The following is a 20,617-nucleotide window of genomic DNA, read 5'->3' on the forward strand; positions in this document are numbered from 1 at the left end:
TCACCCAGGCTAGAGGACAGCAGTACAATCACAGCTCACTGCAGCCTCAACTGTAGAAGGTTAAAGCAATCCTCCTGCCTCAGCCTCCCAAAGTGCTGGAATTACAGACATAAGCCAACATGACTGACCCTGTTCCTTCTTTTATATTTGTTGAGTTTCTTAACTCATTTCTCATCTGAATCACTGGTACATAAAAGGAGCTCAAAAATACTTGAACAAAAAAAAAAGCACTTTGTCTCCCTAAGAACAAGGACCATGACTTATTCATTTTTAGAAACTCAGCACTGAGCTGACATATCACCCCAAAATAACTACTGAATGAATCATCATTTCAGGGTTCCTTTATCTAAACCAAACTCTCAGAGAGTAAGATCCAGAAATCCATTTTTAACAAGCTCTCTGGATGAATCCTATAAAGCCAACGAAGCAACCGCTTTTAATAACCAATGAATTATGTTCATTCTCATGATGAGAAGAGAACTGAAACAGTTACAGAAATGGAACTAAGCAAGTTTCCTGCCACTTCTATATAAACCTAAGATAAATAAACCTCTCAGACATAAATAAAAATACGTCTTGAATCATCTGCTACTATAACCACTCTTTGTCTAACTCAGTATCCTTAGTTAACCTACTGCAATAATACACCTCCATATTTGTACCCCTACAAACTGTTCTCTACACAGCAGCCAGAATGATCTTTCCAAAACTCGTATCAGAGCATGCCATCTTCCCTTCACTTCATCCCACCTCGTCTCAGGGACAGTTTTTCCTCACAGTTTACAAACAAAATCCAAACTTCTTACTCTGGTTTACAAAGCCCTGCATAATCTAGCCTCTGCCTATCCCTCTGAACTCATCTTCTACTCTTCAAATCAAACTGTCTACACTGCAACTACAATGGTCTTTTTTGTTCCTAAACTATACAAAATTTTATCCGACCTTAGAACTTTTGCACTTGCTATTTCCATCTGTCAAGAATGTTCTTCTCCCTGATCTTATCATGGCTAGCCACTTCTATCTACTGAGACTCCATTTAAATGTCACCTCCTCAGAGGGGCCTTCTTTTTTTTTGTGAGATGGAGTCTCACTCTGTTACCAGGCTGGAGTACAGTGGCCGTGATCTTGGCTCACTGCAACCTTGGTCTCCTGGGTTCAAGCAATTCTCCTGCCTCAGCCTCCTGAGTAGCTGGGACTACAGGCACCTGCCACCACGCCCAGCTAATTTTTGTATTTTTAGTAGAGATGGGGTTTCACCACGTTAGCCAGAATGGTCTTGATCTCTTGACCTTGTGATCCACCTGCCTCGGCCTCCCAAAGTACTGGGATTACAGGCATGAGCCACCACGCCTGGCCTCAGAGGGGCCTTCTCTAACCATCCAATCAAAAGTAGCCTTCCAGTCACTTGATAGCTACAAGGCATTTATCACGTTACATTTTCTCTGTGTATTTGTTCACTGTCTATCTCCCACCCACAAGAATATGAGCTCCATGACAGCAATAAATCTGCCTAAACAGTAGATTCAATGCTTTGTGTCCAAGGCTTGGAACAGTGTCTAGCATACAGCAGGTGCTCAGTATATACCTGTAATCAACCTACTCTATTTCAAGGTCACCTCTGTATGAAGGTCTGGTTTTAGCCAAGAATAAGTAACAAAATTCTATCTTTTAATATTAATAAATATGTCTACTGAATAAATCCAATTTGTCTATGTTAATGGAAAAGTAGCAAGTTCAAACAGAGTCATTTTTTGGATATCTTCAGTCAGGTAACTGTAAAATATAGCCAACATGTCTAAAAAACATTATTCATACCAAAACCAAGTTATATTTTTCCACAGACACTAGTTTAAAAAATAAAATAAAACTTTAAAGTTGCTGCAAATTTTACCAGCATTATGAGAGAAAAAACTCAAATGTCCATCAATAGGAGAATGGATAAACAAATTTCCATACAAAGAGTCCTACTAAGCAATAAAAAGGAATGAACTCTTATTGGTACATACAACATGGCTGAATCCTAAATAATTATACTTATTGAAAGAAGCCAGGCAAAAAAGAGTACATACTGTATGATTCCATGTATATGAACAGTGAGAAAGCAGATCTGTGGTTACCTGGGGTAGGGGTATCAGGAAGGAAGGATTACAAGGGGGAACGAGGACACTTTTGAAATTGATGAACATTCATAATATTGATTGTGGTGATTGGTTGGTTGGTATATGTATATATCAAAACTTATTAAACCATGCACTTCAAATACATCCAATTTACTCAATGTCAATTATTACTTAAGCTATTTTTAAAAAAGGTCTTTTTTTAATGTCAGATTAGGTCACTCCCTTGCTAAAACCCTTCATGGTTCTCCACCTTCAAAAATAAAAAATTTGTTACAAGTATTATCAGCATTATAAGGGACTTAACATTTAAACAGAATGCACATGAAACCAGTATCATAAACTAATTCCAACAGCTAATAAAAGCCAAAGACACTTTAATAGACTTAAATTTTTAACTTCAACAAAAAATGTAAACACTAAATTCACAAAAATTAACTTTACATTTCTACATCAAAAAGCTAAAAATGTGTTAAACTCACAATTACCTGTAGAAGGTGGTGATTTCTCTGAGTGTTTTGCATTTAAAAGTTTTCTGCTAATAAATATGTAACCACAGGGACATGATTTACAAGCAACAGGAACCTGTGGGGGAAAAAACATATATTATTACTATTTCTCAGTGTCTACGTGGTCTCCTCAAACGAATGATAAATTACTTGAAGTAGTAATCACGTGTTTATCTAAACCCCAACTCCTTACAACAAATTATCTGAGGTAAGTATCATATCATACAGATATTCACATTCTTCTAGTGCTTAACAAAACCATAAGTACTGTACCATATCAGTAAATGCATATTAAATATGCACTGATATGAGTGACCAATAGAAAACTGTAATAGGGTCAGAGCAAAGGTGAAGTATGTGGAAAAAATGGTAGCATTTCCTAAAATGTTAGTTTGACAGCATTTTATGGTATAGAACAAATTTGAAAAGGGTGAGTGGGTAGGAAGAAAGTAATCCTGGTGTAAGATTATGAAGAACCAAGTGAAATAGTGAGAATGGAAATGGAAAAAAGGTAGATCTGCCAGAGTTTCAAAGGCAGGAAAAACAGACAAAGGCCCAAAGTGATGACTGGTGATAAAGTGGGAAGAAGTGAAAATAACTCAGGGTCGTAACATGAGAGGAAAAGACACCAACTACCACTGACAAAAAAGAATAAATAATTTACAGCAACCAGTTTTTCCTTAAATTGTTATGAGTACACAGTAGGTGTACATGTTTATGGGGTACACTGGTACAGACATGCAATTCAAACAATCACATCATCGAAAATAGGGTATTCATCTCCTCAAGCATTTATCCTGTGTGTTACAAACAATCTATACTGTTTTAGTTATTTTTAAATGTACAAGTAAATTATCATTGACTATAGGGCTGGGCACAGTGGCTCACACCTATAATCCCAACACTTTGGGAGTCTGAGGCAGGTGGATCACTTGAGGTCAGGAGTTCAAGACTAGCCTGACCAACATGGTGAAACCCTGTCTCCATGAAAAAAAATACAAAATTAGCCTAGCATGGTAGCACATGCCTGTAATCCCAGCTATTTCGGAGGCGGAGGGAGGAGAATCATTTGAACCTGGGAGGCAGAGGATTCAGTGAGCCAAGATCACAACATTGCACTACAGCCTGGGCAACAAGAGCAAGACTCTGTCTCAAAAAAAAAAAAAAAAAAAAAATTATTATTGACTATAGTCCCGTCCCCCTGTTGTGCTATCAAATATTAGGTCTTATTCTTTCTAACAATAACCACTTTGAATGGCAAAAGTATACTAACATAAAAAAAGAGAATGTAGGAGAAAGTAAGAGTTTAGATCCAGAATCTTATAGTCTCAGTTCCAGGAATTACTTTGGACAAGATATTTTATATCTTCAAGCTTCTGTTTCCAAATCTGCAAAATAAGCAAATTTTCTTTTTCTACTCCAGGCCTATAACTATTTTTTAAGCCAAGTGCTGCTGAAAATCACTGAAAAGATTTTTTAGTTTTCCCCATAATCGTTTCACCTATATCAAAGTTAACGATCCTTGGAATCAACATATGTTCACCAAAAGTCTGAAACTAATCTCGATGAATATTTACAGAATAATTACAGTAAGAAACTTGGAATTCTTTTTGTAAGATAAATTCCATTTGGCAGTTGTTCTGCTAATGTAAAAACTGAGTTAAAATTATAACACTTTTTTCTTTTTGTTTTTTTGTTTGTTCTTTTTCGTTTGTTTTTTCTTTTTTTGTCTTTTTTTTGTGACACTTTTTATCTATGTATGTACAGAATGTCTCATGTTATAGAATATAAATACTTGATCTAATTAAGCTAAATTGAAATTTTGGCAGAAGAATTCCTTTTCTCTATATAAAAACATTGAACAACGGCTCTCTAGTTTGTCTTTTGTTAAAATAACAAAGAAATCCACAAAAATAATCAAACTCCAGATCTGCCTAACAGCTTGCTTTGTTAAAAATGTGATAGCCAGGCGCAGTGGCTCACGTCTGTAATCCCAACACTTTGGGAAGCCGAGGCAGGCAGACTGCCTGAGCTCAGGAGTTCAAAACCAGCCTGGGCAATACAATGAAACCCTATCTCTACTAAAATACAAAAAAATTAGCTGGGCCTGATGGCGTGTGCCTATAGTCCCAACTACTCAGAAGGCTAAGGCAAAAGAATTGCTTGAACCCGGGAGGCGGAGATTGTAGTGAGCCAAGACCAGGACACTGCACTCCAGCCTGGGCGACAGAGTGAGACTGTCTCCAAAAATAAATAAATAAATAAAAATGTGATGAGATCCATTCAAATCATGACAAAAAATGTTACATTTTTTAAACAGTGTAAATCTGTCTAAAATAGATGTTTGCCATTTTTTCAAATTTCATATCTTCATAGAAACCAAGCTCAAAGGCACTGATTCATTTCCTTTACACCTAAACGTATTACTAAGGGCATCCACAGTAATGTAAATTGTTTTAAATTAATGCTACCCAAGATACACAAAAGCATGTTCTTGCTCAACAGCTCCTTTCCTAATCAGCAAGCATTTTCTTCCAGCTACTGGAACTCAATAAATTTGAATTTAGGTCTCAGTCTCTTCCAAAAAACATCATAGCAACCCACATCCAGAATTAACAGTGTTGCAGTTAGATGAGAAATATACGTTTGGTTTTGGGACCCACAATGTACAAACATTGACTAACTGAATTGATCGGCTGATTTTCATCCACAAATGAAAGTGTTTTATGCTCAATAAACCTTCATGTACCTGAGTTAATTCACTCTATAGTCCTGTTTAAAATAAAAAGTTCCTTCCCCACAACCTCTGCCCTGGAAACAAAAAATAAACACACCTCCACCACCACCACCACCTTAGATCCTGTAAAAATAATTATGAAATAGGGTGGACAACTTCAATAATATTAACCTCATTACATTAATTATAGCATAATTTAGATTTTAAACAAACACACTAAGGTTTCTTTAAATTTCAGTTGATAATACTAAACATAACAGTAATGAAATTCTAACGTTATGAAATACACTTTCAGGATTTTAAAAGGAAAGGAAATATTCAAAGTATTGTTTACTGATAGTTTACTGGGCATTAATTCACTTCTTGAAAAAATATTTAGGTTGTTCGTATGTTCTACAAGTAAAACAGATTTTTTTTTTTTTTTTGAGACGGAGTTTTCGCTCTTGTTACCCAGGCTGGAGTGCAATGGCGTGATCTCGGCTCACCGCAACCTCCGCCTCCTGGGTTCAGGCAATTCTCCTGCCTCAGCCTCCTGAGTAGCTGGGATTACAGGCATGCGCCACCGTGCCCAGCTAATTTTTTGTATTTTTAGTAGAGACGGGGTTTCACCATGTTGACCAGGATGGTCTCGATCTCTGACCTCGTGATCCACCCGCCTCGGCCTCCCAAAGTGCCGGGATTACAGGCTTGAGCCACCGCGCCCGGCCCAAGTAAAACAGATTTTTAAACTCTGCAAAAAAAAAAAAAAAATCTGGACCTATAGTGTTTCACTGATTTTTTTAAAAGCTCTAAAATAATCACATTACAGATAACTCATTTATATTCTTTACTGTTCAAAGAACCAAAAGAACTTATGCCAGACATATTTGCTATGCATCACATAAAATTTCCATTAAATTAAAAAAAAAATGCTTTTTTTTTAAATTAAGGCAAAAACAGAAGCATACACAAAAGATACCAGAAAAGTGACAAGAATTACTGCACACAAAATGGCTCAATAATTTTGAGTGATTGATGAATATGAAACCCCTTGAAAATGAAAAGCACTGTGGTTTAAGATGTTTTAGAATATTTTCAATAGAAGCCTGCAAAGAAAATGTTTCAACGCCCCCGAAAATCTAGCTTTTTCTTGTTTGCTGATCTCTACCACTTTTTCAAACTTACACACACAGCGTAAGTAAATCTAGCCAACTAGGGAAATATCAAATTTAAAGATTTTACATTTATGTTTACAAAGTATATCTAAATTCTAATTTAATGTTTTTTAAGCAACTTAGAATCATAGCAGTATTCTAATGTTTAGAAAATGGCTTTCTGGATTAAAATCATATTTTGGTTTATAACTAAAAGAAGCTGGTACTTTTAAATAATTAGAAAGCTAAAATTAACCCATTATTTCTTCACATCAGGTTCGTATCACCAAAAGTTTTAATTAATCCTTATATATGTTATCATCACTTAAGTATTTGGAATAAAGGACAAAACAAACCAACTCATTATGTGCTAGCTTGCGATGGACAGAATTATGGGCCCTCCCCCTACCCAAATTCGTATATTGAAGCCCTAACCCCAACAAGATGGTATTTGGAGATGGGGCCTTTGAGAGGTAATTTTGTTTAGATTAAGTCATGAGGGTGGGGCCCTCATGATGTGATTAGTGTCCTTTTAAGAAAAGGGAGAGAGCTTGACCCTCTCACTGCCTTGTGAGGACACCAAGATGACAGCCATCTGTAAGCCAAGAAGAGAACCCTCACCAGAACATAATCATGCTTGCATCGTTATCTTGGACTTCCAGCCTCTAGAACTGTGAAAAAATAAATTTCTATCGTTTAAGCCACAGACCATGGTATTTTCTTAGGGCGGCCAAAGCTGAGTAAGCTGATTTTATAAGAAAGAATATATATGGGGGAAGGGGTGTATAACAAAATGAATATGATCTTTCCAAATAAAACACTGATCTTGTTTTGTTGAACAGTTTTTCAGAAACTCCTATAAGTTTATTATCCTTTGTTCTTTTATATAAAAATAGCCATAAAAAATTGGCTATTTTTTCCCAAAAGGATGCTTTATGCCAATTAGAACAAGGTCAGGATTTGCAAATACTTGTGCCTTACAGAAACTGGAATGCATAACGCATACCATATAAACCTTATACTTCTACACAATTAACTGGAATAACTGGAAATGATTTAAACACTGAAATAATCTCCTGCAAAGAGTCATATCACAAAGTCCAATTTTGTACAAATTTAACAAATTTAGTTTAGTAGTAAGAAAGTAACCAACAATGAAAGCAAATTGTTTTTATACTGCATACTAGCGTAGCTCCTATACAGTGTTTCTTGCACAACCTTTTTCTGATCAGCATTTTATTACAGCCCATAAAGGATACTTAATAAAACATGTAACATGTTTTCTGTTAGAAGATTTGATCAACCTACAAGAATTCTCCTTGAAAAATGCACTCAAATCAGCTTTTTAAAAACTCTCCAGCCATTTCAAATTGCTCTTGATTTAAAAAAAAAAAAAAAAAAAAGGAGGAGAAGAGAGAAAGGTAGTCATTTTGAAAAAAATCACTCAGTGGAAAAGGAAAAAACACACACAGATCTACATGTTGGTAACAAATGAGGGCCTTAGGAATGGTTTTAATTAAAGGAGTTTTAACTCATTAGATGGTAAGGCTTAAAGGAATGTCTATTATTCCAGTAAAGAAATGAGACACACTTCAACACAGGGAACACTGAAATGAGATGTTTTAAATTACAACTATTACACCACGAACTAAGTGTAGAAAGGAACAGTTTCAAATTCAAGAAGCCAGATAGATAGATATAGATATATAGATATAGATACAGAGAGATAGACACAGACAGACAGAGATAGAGATATGGAAGCAGACAGGCTAAATTTCTAACAGTGGAAACTGCGAGGGGTGGGGAAGTAACGAGCGCCCCAAAATGAACGGCTTAAATGGGGGCCTTACTCCCTCATGAACCATTAAAACCAATGTAAAGGCACGATTCGCGATCGCACAGCAAAAATATAATAAATACATTAAGAGGGGGAAAAAAATCTCCAAATTTGGCAAAACTCAAAATCATTACACGCGGCAGCCTTTGTCCCACTCAGGCGCCCGCCCCGGTCGCGGAGAGGCCGTTTTGGGGGAACCCCGCACCCGTCGGAACCGGGAACAAAGCCGCCCAGGCGGCAGGAGGGGCTCTCGAAGCCAGGGCCTGGCCTCTGAGGCGGGTGCGCGACGCACTCTTGCCGGGGCTGTGGCCCGCAGGCTCCCACCCGTCACAGCCGCCTGCTAGACGAGTCCCAGGCTCCCGACAGCCGCCGGTTGCTCCCACCACAGGCGCGCTCCCCCGGCGGCCGGGACACAGCCGGAGGGGCTCGGCCGTCTGACCGCCGCCAGGTGGGCAGTGACGGGCCGCGGCCCCGGGCTTTTCTCAGGAAACCCCCCGGTGCAGCCCAATCAGCCCCGGACCTCCGCCGCCGCCGCCGCCAGGCTTCAGGACCTGCCCACCGCTCGGCCGCCGGAAGCCCGGTGAGGCCGCCCCTCCATAAACACGGCCGCCAAGCCACGGCCGCCCGCCTGCGCGTCTGGCCCCCGGCGCCCACCTGTTGGTCGCACTCGGGGCATGATTTGGTAGCCATCTTCACTTTCTTGGCTCGAGTTGCAGACATGCTCCTCTCCCTCAGCGGCTGCAGCGACGGCTTGGGCTCCTCCCCTTGACTCCGGCAGCCCGGCCTCCGCCCGCCCCGCCCCGCGAGCCTCAACAAGCCTCCGGCGGGTGCGCGCGCGCGCGTGCGCGAGCTCGCGCAGTACCCGCGCGCCAAGCGGGCGGGGCGGGGCGGCAGCCGGCGGCTCCTCTGGACCACGACACGCGCTTCCACGGCGGCTTGCGACCCACAGCCCGCCCGCGAGCTCGCCCGGAGTCTCACGAGAGAAGAGACTGTCTGGACCGCCCCGGCACGGCAATGGCCACGCCTCCTCTCGGCCTGGCTGACTACGAGAGGGCAGGGCTTGGGCGGGACTCGGTAGTAACGGGCGTCGAGCTCGACCAACGAATGCACAGGTAGGGCGGGCCGTGGTGCTGGGCACGCCCCCTCCCCATAGAACGAGAACGTGGGAGCGTGGGAGGGGGAATGAATGGTGAAGGGCGTAGCGTGGATCCTCATATCTAATAAACTTCAGTAAATGTTACCAAGGCTAATCATTGAGGAATTATGAGACACATTTTATGAGAGCACTGGACCCAGCCGCAGAGTGAAAATTTATTTATTCATTCAATATATAATTGCCTAAGTCCCACTGTCAGGAAAATTTGAATAAAATGCAGTGTCAGCCTTCAAGGAGCAGTCCAGCTGTGTAGACCAGTGCTACTCACAATCATGATGAGGGATCAGTTGTTTTTCCTTTTTCCAATCTGTCCGTGACTGATACTTAATTAACGTTAAAAATAAATTAGTCGAGGCCAGGCGCAGTGGCTCACGCCTATAATCTCAGCACTTTGGGAAGAAGCCAAGGCGGGCGAATCACTTGAGCCCAGGAGACAGGGAGCAACATAGCGATACCCCCATCTCTATAAAAAATAAAAGATTTTTTAAAATTAGCCGAGCGTGGTGGCCCATGCCTGGAGTCCTAGCTAGTAGGGAGACTGAGGTGGGAGGATTGCTTGAGACTATGAGGTTGAGGCTTCATTCAGTGAGCCGAGATTGCAGCCACTGCACTCTAGCCTGAGTGACAGAGTGAGGCCCTGTCCCCCCCCCCCACCCCCGCAAAAAAAAAAAAAGGCTGCCTGGGCGCAGTGGCTCACGCCTGTAATCTCAGCATTTTGGGAGGCTGAGGTAGGTGGATCATCTGAGCTCGGGAGTTCGAGACCAGCCTGGCCAACATGGTGAAGCCCCATCTCTCCTAAAAACACAAAAATTAGTCAGGTGTGGTGGCACACGTCTGTAATCCCAGCTACTTGGGAGGCTGAGGCACAAGAATCACTTGAACCTGAGAGACAGAGGTTGCAGTGAGCTGAGATTACACTACTGCACTCCAGCCTGGGCGACAGAGCGAGACACCGTTTCAACAACAATGAAAAAAGAAATAAAGAAAAGAAAAAAAAATACGGAAAAATGAAATTTAAAAACAGATATGCAAAATGTAAGCTTACTTTTAAATATTTAATTTGACAGACTAAAGTTACACTTAATAAACAATCAGAACAAATGTAATAGAAAGAAAATAATTTACAAACTGCACACTTTGCTTAGAGAAAATTTACCAATATGTGTTTATTACAGAGACTGGCTATTCCACTGATAACTTTTTTTTTTTGAGATGGAGTTTTGCTCGTTACCCAGACTGGAGTGCAATGGCACGATCTCAGCTCACTGCAACCTCTGCCTCCTAGGTTCAAGAGATTCTCCTGCCTAAGCCTCCTAAGTAGCTGGGATTATAGGCATGAACCACCATGCCCAGCTAATTTTGTATTTTTAGTAGAGACGGGGTTTCTTTGTGTTCGTCTGGCTGGTCTCAAAACTCCCGACCTCAGGCGATCCACCTGCCTCGGCCTCCCAAAGTGCTTGGATTACAGGTGTGAGCCACCTCGCCCAGCCAATAACTTTGTATTCTACAATTGTTAACTAAAGCAAAGTTATGAGCTACAATTTTGCATAGTAAATGCCTACAGGCACATTATATATGAATAACAGATATATAAATGGTTAAAGCTTTTAATGTGAAACCCACGAGATCGCTTCCTGTTTAGTCAATTAGAGGCATACCTTGGAGATACCGGGAGTTCAGTTCTAGACCATTGCAAAAAAGAGAGCCACACTCAAATTTTTGGTTTCCCAGTACATATAATAAACATGTTTCCACTACACTGTAATATATTAAAAGCACAATAGCATTATGTCTAAAAAACAGGTGTACACACCTTGATGTTAAAATTTGGCTAAAAATCCTGGGCAACATGGTGAAACCCATCTCTACAAAAAATTTAAAAATTAGCCAGGTGGTGACAGCACATGACTGTAGTCCCAGCTACTCAGGAGGTTGAGGAAGAGGATCCACTGAGCATAGCAGGTCAAGGCTGCAGTGAACCATTGCACTCCAGCCTGAGTGACAGAAAGAAACCCTGTCTCAGGAAAAAAAAAAACAAAAAACGTGGAACTAATCCTCTCAAACCCTGCCACTGCTTTATCAACTAATATTTTTAAATCCTTTGTTGCCATTCAATCATGTTCACAGAATCTTCCCTAAAAGATTCCATCTCACAGGCCAGGCGCGGTGGGTCACGCCTGTAATCCCAGCACTTTGGGAGGCCGAGGCAGGCGGATCATGAGGTCAAGAGATTGAGACCATCCTGGTCAACATGGTGAAACCCCGTCTCTACTAAAAATACAAAAAATTAGCTGGGCCTGCCATTGCACTCCAGCCTGGGTAACAAGAGTGAAACTCTGTCTCAAAAAAAAAAAGATTCCATCTCAAAAAGCTACTTTCTTTGCTCCTCCATAAGAAGTAACTCCTCATCTGTTCAAGTTTTATCATGAGATTGCAGCATTAATCCCAGCACTTTGGGAGGCCAAGGCAGGAGGATTGCTTGAGCTCAGGAGTTTGAGACCAACCTGGGCAACTTGGTGAAACCTCACCTTCACACACAAAAAAATACAAATATTAGATGAGTTCAATATGCACCTGTAGTCCTAGCTACTTGGGATGCTGAGATGGGAGGATGCTTTAGCCCAGGAGGTCAAAGCTGTAGTGAACCACAGTCGTGCCACTGTACTCCAGCCTGGGCAACAGAGTGAGACCCTGTCTCAAAAAAAAAAAAAAAAAAAAAAAAAAAGGGAGACAGGGAGAGAGAGAGATTGCAGCAGCAATTCAGTCACATCTTCAGGCTTTACTTCTAATTCTGGTTGTCTTGCTATGTGTCCCACATTTGCAGTTACATCCTTCAGTGAAGTCTTGAACACCTCAAAGTTACAATCCATGAGGGTTGTAATCAACTCCTCTCAAGCTTCAGTTAATGTTGATATTTTGATTTGTTTTCATGAGTCATGAATGTGCTTAATACCGTCTAAAATGGTGAATCATTTCCAGAAGGTTTTCAATTGACTTTGCCCAGATCCATTAGAGGAATCGCTATCTATGGCAGCAATAGCCTTACAAAATGTATTTCTGAAATAATAAGACTTGATAGTCAAAATTCCACCTTAATCCATAGGCTACAGAATGGATTAGCAGGCATGAAAATAATGTTAATTTCTTTAGCAGGCATGAAAATAATGTTAATTTCTTAAGCCTCCATCAGAGCCCTTAGGTGACCAGGTGCATTGTCAATGAGTAATATTTTGAAAAGAATCTTTTTTTTCCGGGCAATAGGTCTCAACAGGGGGCTTGAAATATTCAGTAAACAATGTGCTACCATCCAGGCTTTGTTATTCCATTTATAGAGTATAGGCGGAGTAGTTTTAACATGTTTCTTAAGGGCCCTAGGATTTGGGGAATGCTAAATGAGCACTGACTTCAACTTAAAAGTCATCAGCTGCACTTGCCCTTAACAAGACAGTCAGCCTGTCCATTGAAGCTTTGAAGACAGGCACTGCCTCTCTAGCTATGAAAGTCCTAGATAGCATATTCTTCCAACAGAAGGCTGTTTCATCTGCAATGAAAATCTGTTGTTCAATGTAGCCACCTGTACTAATGAAATAGCTAGATCTTTTGGATAACTTGCTGCAGCTTCTACATCAGCACTTGCTTCTGCATCTTGTACTTTTACATTATAGAAATGGTTCCTTCCTTTCTCGCTTTGATGCCCAAAAAAAAGAAAAAAAAGGAAATGGCTCCTTCCTTCCTTCCTTCCTTCCTTCCTTCCTTCCTTCTTTCAACAAGTCTCACTCTTTGGCCAGGCTCGAGTGAAGTGACATGATCTCAGCTCACTGCAACCTCTGCCTCACGAGGTTCAAGCGATTCTCCTGCCTCAGCCTCCTGAGTAGTGGGGATTACAGGTGCCACCATGCCCAGCTAATTTTTGTATTTTTAGTAGAGACAGGGTTTCACCATGTTGGCCAGGCTGGTCTCAAACTCCTGATCTCTGGTGATCCACCCGCCTTGGCCTCCCAAAGTTCTAGGATTGCGTGAGCCACTGCACCCTGCCGAGATGGCTTATTTATTTAAATCTCAAGAACCAAACTCTGCTAGCTTCAAACTTTTCTTCTGTAGTCTTCTGTAGAATTGAAGAGAGTTAGGGACTTGATCTGGATTAGGCTTTGACTTAAGGGATTACTGTGGCTGTTATGATCTTTTATCCAGACTACTAAAACTTTCTTCATAACAGCAGTACGGCTGTTTTTCATTCTCATCATTTGCATGTTCACTGAAGTAGCACTTTTTAATTTCCTTCAAGACTTTCTTTGCATTCACAACTTGGTTATCTATTTATCCCATAGTATAATTATTAAATTTTAAATTATCTTCAGTGGAAAAATGGATTTCAGATCCATGATTTTCCTATGCAGGGATTTTCTTTTGAGGGAAAATAAAATTCAAACTGTTCTATCACATTTTTTAAATGTTTAATTATACCATTCACAGAGGTACAATGTCAAGTTCATTGCCTCTTTAATAATTACTGTTAAAACATGGAACATATTATAATAATATGTAAAATCACTGTTCTTTCAAGTTTCTAACTTAAATGTGCATCCCTCAATCATAATTACCAGGGGAAAATATGCTGCCTTCTTTATTGCACTAAAATTTTAAGATCCAAAAATTCTGCACAGAATACTAGCCAACCATCTTCAGTAACAGTTTAAAGGGATTATACATTATGATCAAGGAGGATTTATTTCTATAATGCAGGAATTATTAAATATACAAGAATTGATCAAAGTAGTATCCACGTTAATAGAATGAAAGGGAAAATGACCTGACCTTTCTGAGACAAGGTCTCACTCTGTCGCCCAAGCTTAAGTGCAGTGGCTGGATCTTGGCTCACTGCAACCTCTGCCTCTTGGGCTCAAGTGATCCCCCTTCCTCAAACTCCCAAGTAGCTGGAATTACAAGCATGCACCACCACAATCAGCTAATGACATGACCATTTTGATTGATGCAGAAAAAGCATCTGACAAAATTCAATACCCTTTCATGATAAAAAAAAAAAAAAAGCACTCAATAACAGAAAACAAATGTTGGTGTGGATATGCATATGGAGAAACTAGAACCCTTGTGCATTGCTCATGGGAATGTAAAATTGTGCAGTTGCAGTGGAAATGCAGCCTGGAAGTTCCTAAAAAAATTAAACATAGAATTACCATTTGAGGCCTGGTGTGGTGGCTCACACCTGTAATCCCAGCACTTTGGGAGGTGGAGGCAGGCAGATCACTTGAGATCAGGAGTTTGAGACAAGCCTGGCCAACATGGTGAAACCCTGTCTCTACTAAAAATACAAAAATTAACCTGGCATGGTAGCATCTTCCTGTAATCCTAGCTACTTGGAAGACTGAGGCATGAGAATCACTTTAAGCCAGGAGGCAGAGGTTGCAGTGAGCCAAGATTGTGCCACTGCACTCCAGCTTGGGCAACAGAGCAAGACTATCTAAAAAAAAAAAAAAAAAAGAAAGAAAAGAATTACCAATACTCAAGCAGATATTTGTATGCCAATGTTGGCGGTGCATTATTCACCATAGCCAAAAGGTAGAAACAACCCAAATGTCCATTCACGGATAAATGAACAAACAAAATACGTTCATACAGTCATGTACCATATAACATCATTCCAGACTGCACATTTGACAGTGGTTCCATGAGATTATAATACTATATTTTTACAGTACCTTTTCTATATTTAGATACATAAATACCATTGTGTTACAATTACCTACAATATTTAATATAGTAACATGCTATACAGGTTTGTAGCCTAGGAGCAATAACACCACATAGTCTACGTGTATAGTAGGCTATACCATCCAGGCTTGTATAATACACTCTACGACGTTTACACAATGATGAACTCACCTAATGACAGAACGCTTGCCCATCATTAAGTGACTCATTACTGTGCATACAACAGAATATTATTTAGCCATAAAGAGAAAGGAAATTCTGACACCACAACATGAATGAACCTCAAAGACAGGATGCTAAGTGAAATAATCCAGACACAAAATAACAAATATTGTATGATTTCACTTAGATGAGAGACCTAGCATCATGAAATTCATAGAGACTGAAAGTAGAACAGTGATTGTCAGGGCCTAGAGGAAGGAGGGAAGGGGGAATTATTGTTTAATGAGTACAGAGTTTCAGTGTGGGATGATGAAAATGTTCTGGCAATGGATGCTGGTGATGGTTGCACAACAACATCAATGTACTTAATGACACTAAACTGTACATTTTTAAACAGCTAAATGGTAAATTGTATGTTATGTATTTTTTATCACAATTAAAAAGAAAAAATATTCAATAAGCCAGGAATACAAGGAAACTTCCTTAACATGTTAAAGGCCATATATGAAAAGCCCACAGCTAACATCATAGTCAATAGTGAAAGGCTGAAAGCTTTTCCCTTAAAATCAGGAACAAGACACAGATGCCTAGTTTCACTTCTATTCCACATAATATTAGAAGTTCTAGCCAGAGGAAATTAGGCAAGAAAAAGAAACCAGAGGTATCCAAATTAGAAAAGAAGAAGTAGGCTGGGTGCAGTGGCTCAGGCCTGTAATCCCAGCACTTTGGAAGGCCCAGGTGAGCAGATCACTTGAGGTCAGGAGTCCGAGAACAGCCTGGCCAACATGGTGAAACCCCGTGTCTACTAAAAATACAAAAATTAGCCGGGCATGGTGGCACATGCCAGTAGTCCCAGCTACTCGGGAAGCTGTGGCAGGAGAACCACTTGAACCTAGGAGGCAGAAGTTGCTGTGAGCCAAGATCACAGCATTACACTCCAGCCTGGGGTCACAGAGCAAGACTCAGTCTCAAAAAAAAAAAAAAAAAGAAGAAGAAGAAGAAGTCAAATGTTAGGGTCATTAAAATTCTGAAGATATTAGAAAAATGAGCAATCTGATTGACCAATCCTTGTCTTTAAAAGTTGGCACTTGGCTGGGCGCAGTGACTCACACCTGTAATCCCAGCATTTTAGGCCAAGGCAGGTGGATCACGAGGTCAAGAGATCGAGACTATCCTGCCAACATGGTGAAACCCCATTTCTACTAAAAATACAAAAATTAGTTGGCTGTGGTGGTGTGCACCTGTAGTCCCAGCTACCCAGGAGGCTGAGGCAGGAGAATCACTTGAACCCAGGAGGCAGAGGTTGCCATGAGCCGAGGTTGTGCCACTATATTCTAGCCTGGCAACAGAGTGAGACTCCATCTCAAGAAAAAAAAAGTTGGCAGTAAACTGACACACACTCATAATCCCAGCTACTCAGGAGGCTGAGGCAGGAGGATCAGTTGAGCCCAGGAGTTTCACACCAGCCTGAGAAATGCAGCGAGACCCCATTTCAGAAAAAAAAAAGTTGATATCTCAAAATTGTACTGGAAGTTCTAGCCAGGGCAATTAAACAAGAAAATGATGTAATCCCAGCACTTTGGGAGGCCGAGGCGGGTGGATCACGAGGTCAAGAGATCGAGACCATCCTGATCAACATGGTGAAACCCCGTCTCTACTAATACAAAAAATTAGCTGGGCATGGTGGCGCGTGCCTGTAATCCCAGCTACTCAGGAGGCTGAGGCAGGAGAATTGCCTGAACCCAGGAGGCGGAGGTTGCGGTGAGCCGAGATAGCGCCATTGCACTCCAGCCTGGGTAACGAGCGAAACTCCGTCTCAAAAAAAAAAAAAAGATAAGAAAATTAAATATCAGACATCTAGATTGGAAAGGAAGAAGCAAAACTATCTCTATTTGCAGGTTACATTGTCTTATATGTAGAAAATCCTAAGAAATCAATCTCAAAATTATTAGATTGAATAAATGAGTTCAGCTAAGTTGTACGACACAATATACAAATATCAAATTTATTTCTATACACTTGGAATCAACAATATGATAATAAAATTAATTCCATTTTATAATATCATCAAAAAGAATAAAATACTTAGGAGTAAAACAAAAATATGTAAAACTTATACTCTGAAAATTACAAGACATTGTTGAAAGGAATTAAAGGTCTAAATACATGAAAAGATATCCTGACCGGGTGCCATGGCTCATGCCTGTAATCCCAGCACTTTGGGAGGCTGAGGTGGATGGATCACTTGAACCCAGAAGTTTGAGACCAGCCTGGGCAACATGGCGAGACCCTGTCTCTATTTTTTTTTTAATTTATTGAAAAAATAAGATATCCCATGTTCCTGGATTGGAGGTCTTAATATTAAAATGGTAATATTCTCCAAATTGATCTGCCGATGAACACAATCTCTATCAAAATTCAGCTGGTTTCTCTGTAGAAATTGACAATATGGTCCTAAAATTCGTACAGAAATTCCAGGGACTCTGATTTTTTTCCCTGAGCAACCTTGAAAAAGAAGTATGAAACACTCTTGAAAAAGAAGTACAAAACTGGAAGACTCACACTTCCAGATTTTAAACGTACAAAGCTACATAACAAGCCAGTGCAGTACTAGCAGAAGCACAGACGTATAGATCTACGGAATAGAGCTGAGTATCCAAAAACAAACCGCAAAAAGCATAGAGGAAGCCAGCCTCTGATCTCTTGACCAAACTGACTTCACTCACATACTTAATATCTTGGCAGACTGGAATCAACTGGGCTCCTCTCCCTCTCCACACATAGACTTAGGGCCTTGCCATACGGTCTCTCCTTTTACACAGTCAAACCTCTTCTGTAGCAGTTCAGGGCTCTAATAACAAATATTCCAGAGACCAGGGTGGAAGCTGCAAGGCTTTTATGGGCTCAGAAGTCATGGAGAACCGGCTGGGCGCAGTGGCTCACACCTGTAATCCCAGCAGTTTGGGAGGCCAAGGTGGGTGGATCACCTGAGGCCAGGAGTCTGAGACTAGCCTGGCCAACATGGAGAAACCCTGTCTTTACTAAAAATACAAAAAATTAGCCGGGTGTGGTGGCTCGTGCCTGTAATCCCAGCTATTCAGGAGGCTGAGGCAGGAGAATCACTTGAACTCGGGAGTTGGAGGTTGGAGTGAGCAGAGATCGTGCCATTACACTCCAGTCTGGACAACAAGAGTGAAACTCCATCTCCAAAACAGAAAAAAAAAAAAGGTCATGGAGAATCGTTCCTACTGAATTCTATTAGTAACACAGGGCTAGGCCATATTTACTGGCCTGGTGGAAGAGAACTACACAAAGACATGCAGTCGATTCTTATTATTTGCAGTAGTTATGTTCTGGAAAGTCACTGTGAACACTGAATTAGCAAATTCTGACCATTGTTCCCAGGGAAAATACAGGATTTGTTTCCTGCAAGCCTCTGGTCACGTTTTTCTCAAGAGATTAATTCAGAACCTTAGTCTATGTGTACTTGTGTTTAAAAACACATTAGTTAACATATATTGTTCATTCATTAACATAGAACTCATGGCCAGCAGCACAACAATTTGTGCCTGAAGCTTCTCCAACACGAGTATTTTTTTCTGTAAAGCACACCAGACTTCTCGAACCTTGGAACATGAGGCAGCACTTCGGCACTGTGCTTGGAGGTGTTTTTTGTTTGTTTGTTTTGTTTTGTTTTGTTTGAGACGGAGTTTCGCTCTTGTTACCCAGGCTGGAGTGCAATGGCGCGATCTCGGCTCACCGCAACCTCCGCCTCTGGGGTTCGTGCAATTCCTTGGAGGCCATTATAGACAGCGAAATCACTAACAAACCCCACTCCCTTAAAAGTGTCACTAAATAGACCATAAAATGAGACTTTGGTTTACAGTATGAGAGTCAAAACAAGAGGCAAACATCAACTTTGACCACTGCTGGGAATGGGCATGTCAGTCAGCTCAATTTTTTTGCTACTCTGAACATGTCCACAAAATGACCTCAAAAGTGCTTCAAGTATTGATTTTGGGATTTCAAATAAATTTTAGTGAGTAGGCTAATTTGCAAATATAGCATCCATGAATAACGAGGATCCATAAATAACAAAGATATCAGGACTTGCTACAAGCTACTATGGTGTACAATAGCAATTGTTTATGATCACCTTCTATATTATCACCTAATAAAAAGAATAATCTCAAATTTAATGCATTCACTTTTACATAATTCACAATTTTTACTATATGCCTAAGTGCACTGTTTACTTCAGCTGACTTTTTTTTCATAGCATGACTTTCTTAAGGAAAGAATCAGTGTTTTCACTCACATTTTGATCTTTGCTCCTTAAACTGGTTACCTACTCTGGGGTATTTTATGTTGCAGCTGTGCCATCTAAACAAATACATCTCCACAATTCTTTTTTTTTTTTTTTTCTTTTTTTTGAGACGGAGTTTCGCTCTTGTTACCCAGGCTGGAGTGCAATGGCGCGATCTCGGCTCACCGCAACCTCCACCTCCTGGGTTCAAGCAATTCTCCCGCCTTAGCCTCCTGAGTAGCTGGGACTACAGGCATGCGCCACCATGCCCAGCTAATTTTTGTATTTTTAGTAGAGACGGGGTTTCACCATGTTGACCAGGATGGTCTCGATCTCTTGACCTCGTGATCCACCCGCCTCGGCCTCCCAAAGTGCTGGGATTACAGGCCTGAGCCACCGCGCCCGGCCCAAGTCTCCACAGTTCTAAAGCTCCACACCACATTTGTTGACAATATCAGAGCTAGTTGTGTTTGTGGCCAGAGAAGCAGGAAAACAATTATTTTCTTTGTATCACCTTCATGTTCAAACTGCACATCTTAGCAGTATCTCAGCATGTATTATGTTGCAATGAAAAATACTTTGCTAGCTTCCTTTGTTCTTTATTCTTTTTTTTTTTTTTTCTTGAGATGAAGGCTTGCTCTGTCACCCAGGCTGGAGTGCAGTTGCACGATCTCACCTCACTACAACCTCTGCCTCCTGGGTTCAAGTGATTCTCCTGCCTAAGTAGCTGGGACTACAGGCGTGCACCACTGTGCCCGGCTAATTTTTTTGGTTTTTTAGTAGAGACGGGGTTTCACCATGTTGGTCAGGCTGGTTTTGAACTTCTGACCTCAAGTGATCTGCCTGCCTCAGCCTCCCAAAGTGCTGAGATTACAGATGTGAGCCACCATGCCTGGCCTTGTTCTGTTATTCTTGCCACAGTTTCACACA

General features: G+C 40.7%; 1 protein-coding gene across 2 annotated transcripts in view; it reads right to left on the reverse strand.

The window, feature by feature from the left end:
* The window catches only part of CUNH16orf87 (chromosome unknown C16orf87 homolog), a 29,689-nt gene extending 20,574 nt beyond the window's left edge, over positions 1–9,115 (reverse strand). Inside the window, exons 1-2 of one of the 2 annotated variants that reach the window (XM_064382994.1) lie at positions 8,988–9,106; positions 2,606–2,702 (exon numbers count right to left, since the gene is read on the reverse strand). In XM_064382994.1, coding sequence (XP_064239064.1) covers positions 2,606–2,702; positions 8,988–9,053 — 163 coding nt within the window. In that variant the 5' untranslated portion in view covers positions 9,054–9,106. Of the gene's footprint in view, positions 1–2,605; positions 2,703–8,987 lie in introns of both variants that reach the window. The other variant, XM_064382995.1, reaches the window with a different exon arrangement.
* Positions 9,116–20,617: the final 11,502 nt, after the last annotated feature.

This window comes from Aotus nancymaae, unplaced genomic scaffold (genome assembly GCF_030222135.1).
Source record: "Aotus nancymaae isolate 86718 unplaced genomic scaffold, 86718_ANA_hifiasm-v0.15.2.pri h1tg000030l, whole genome shotgun sequence".
NCBI lineage: Eukaryota > Metazoa > Chordata > Mammalia > Primates > Aotidae > Aotus > Aotus nancymaae.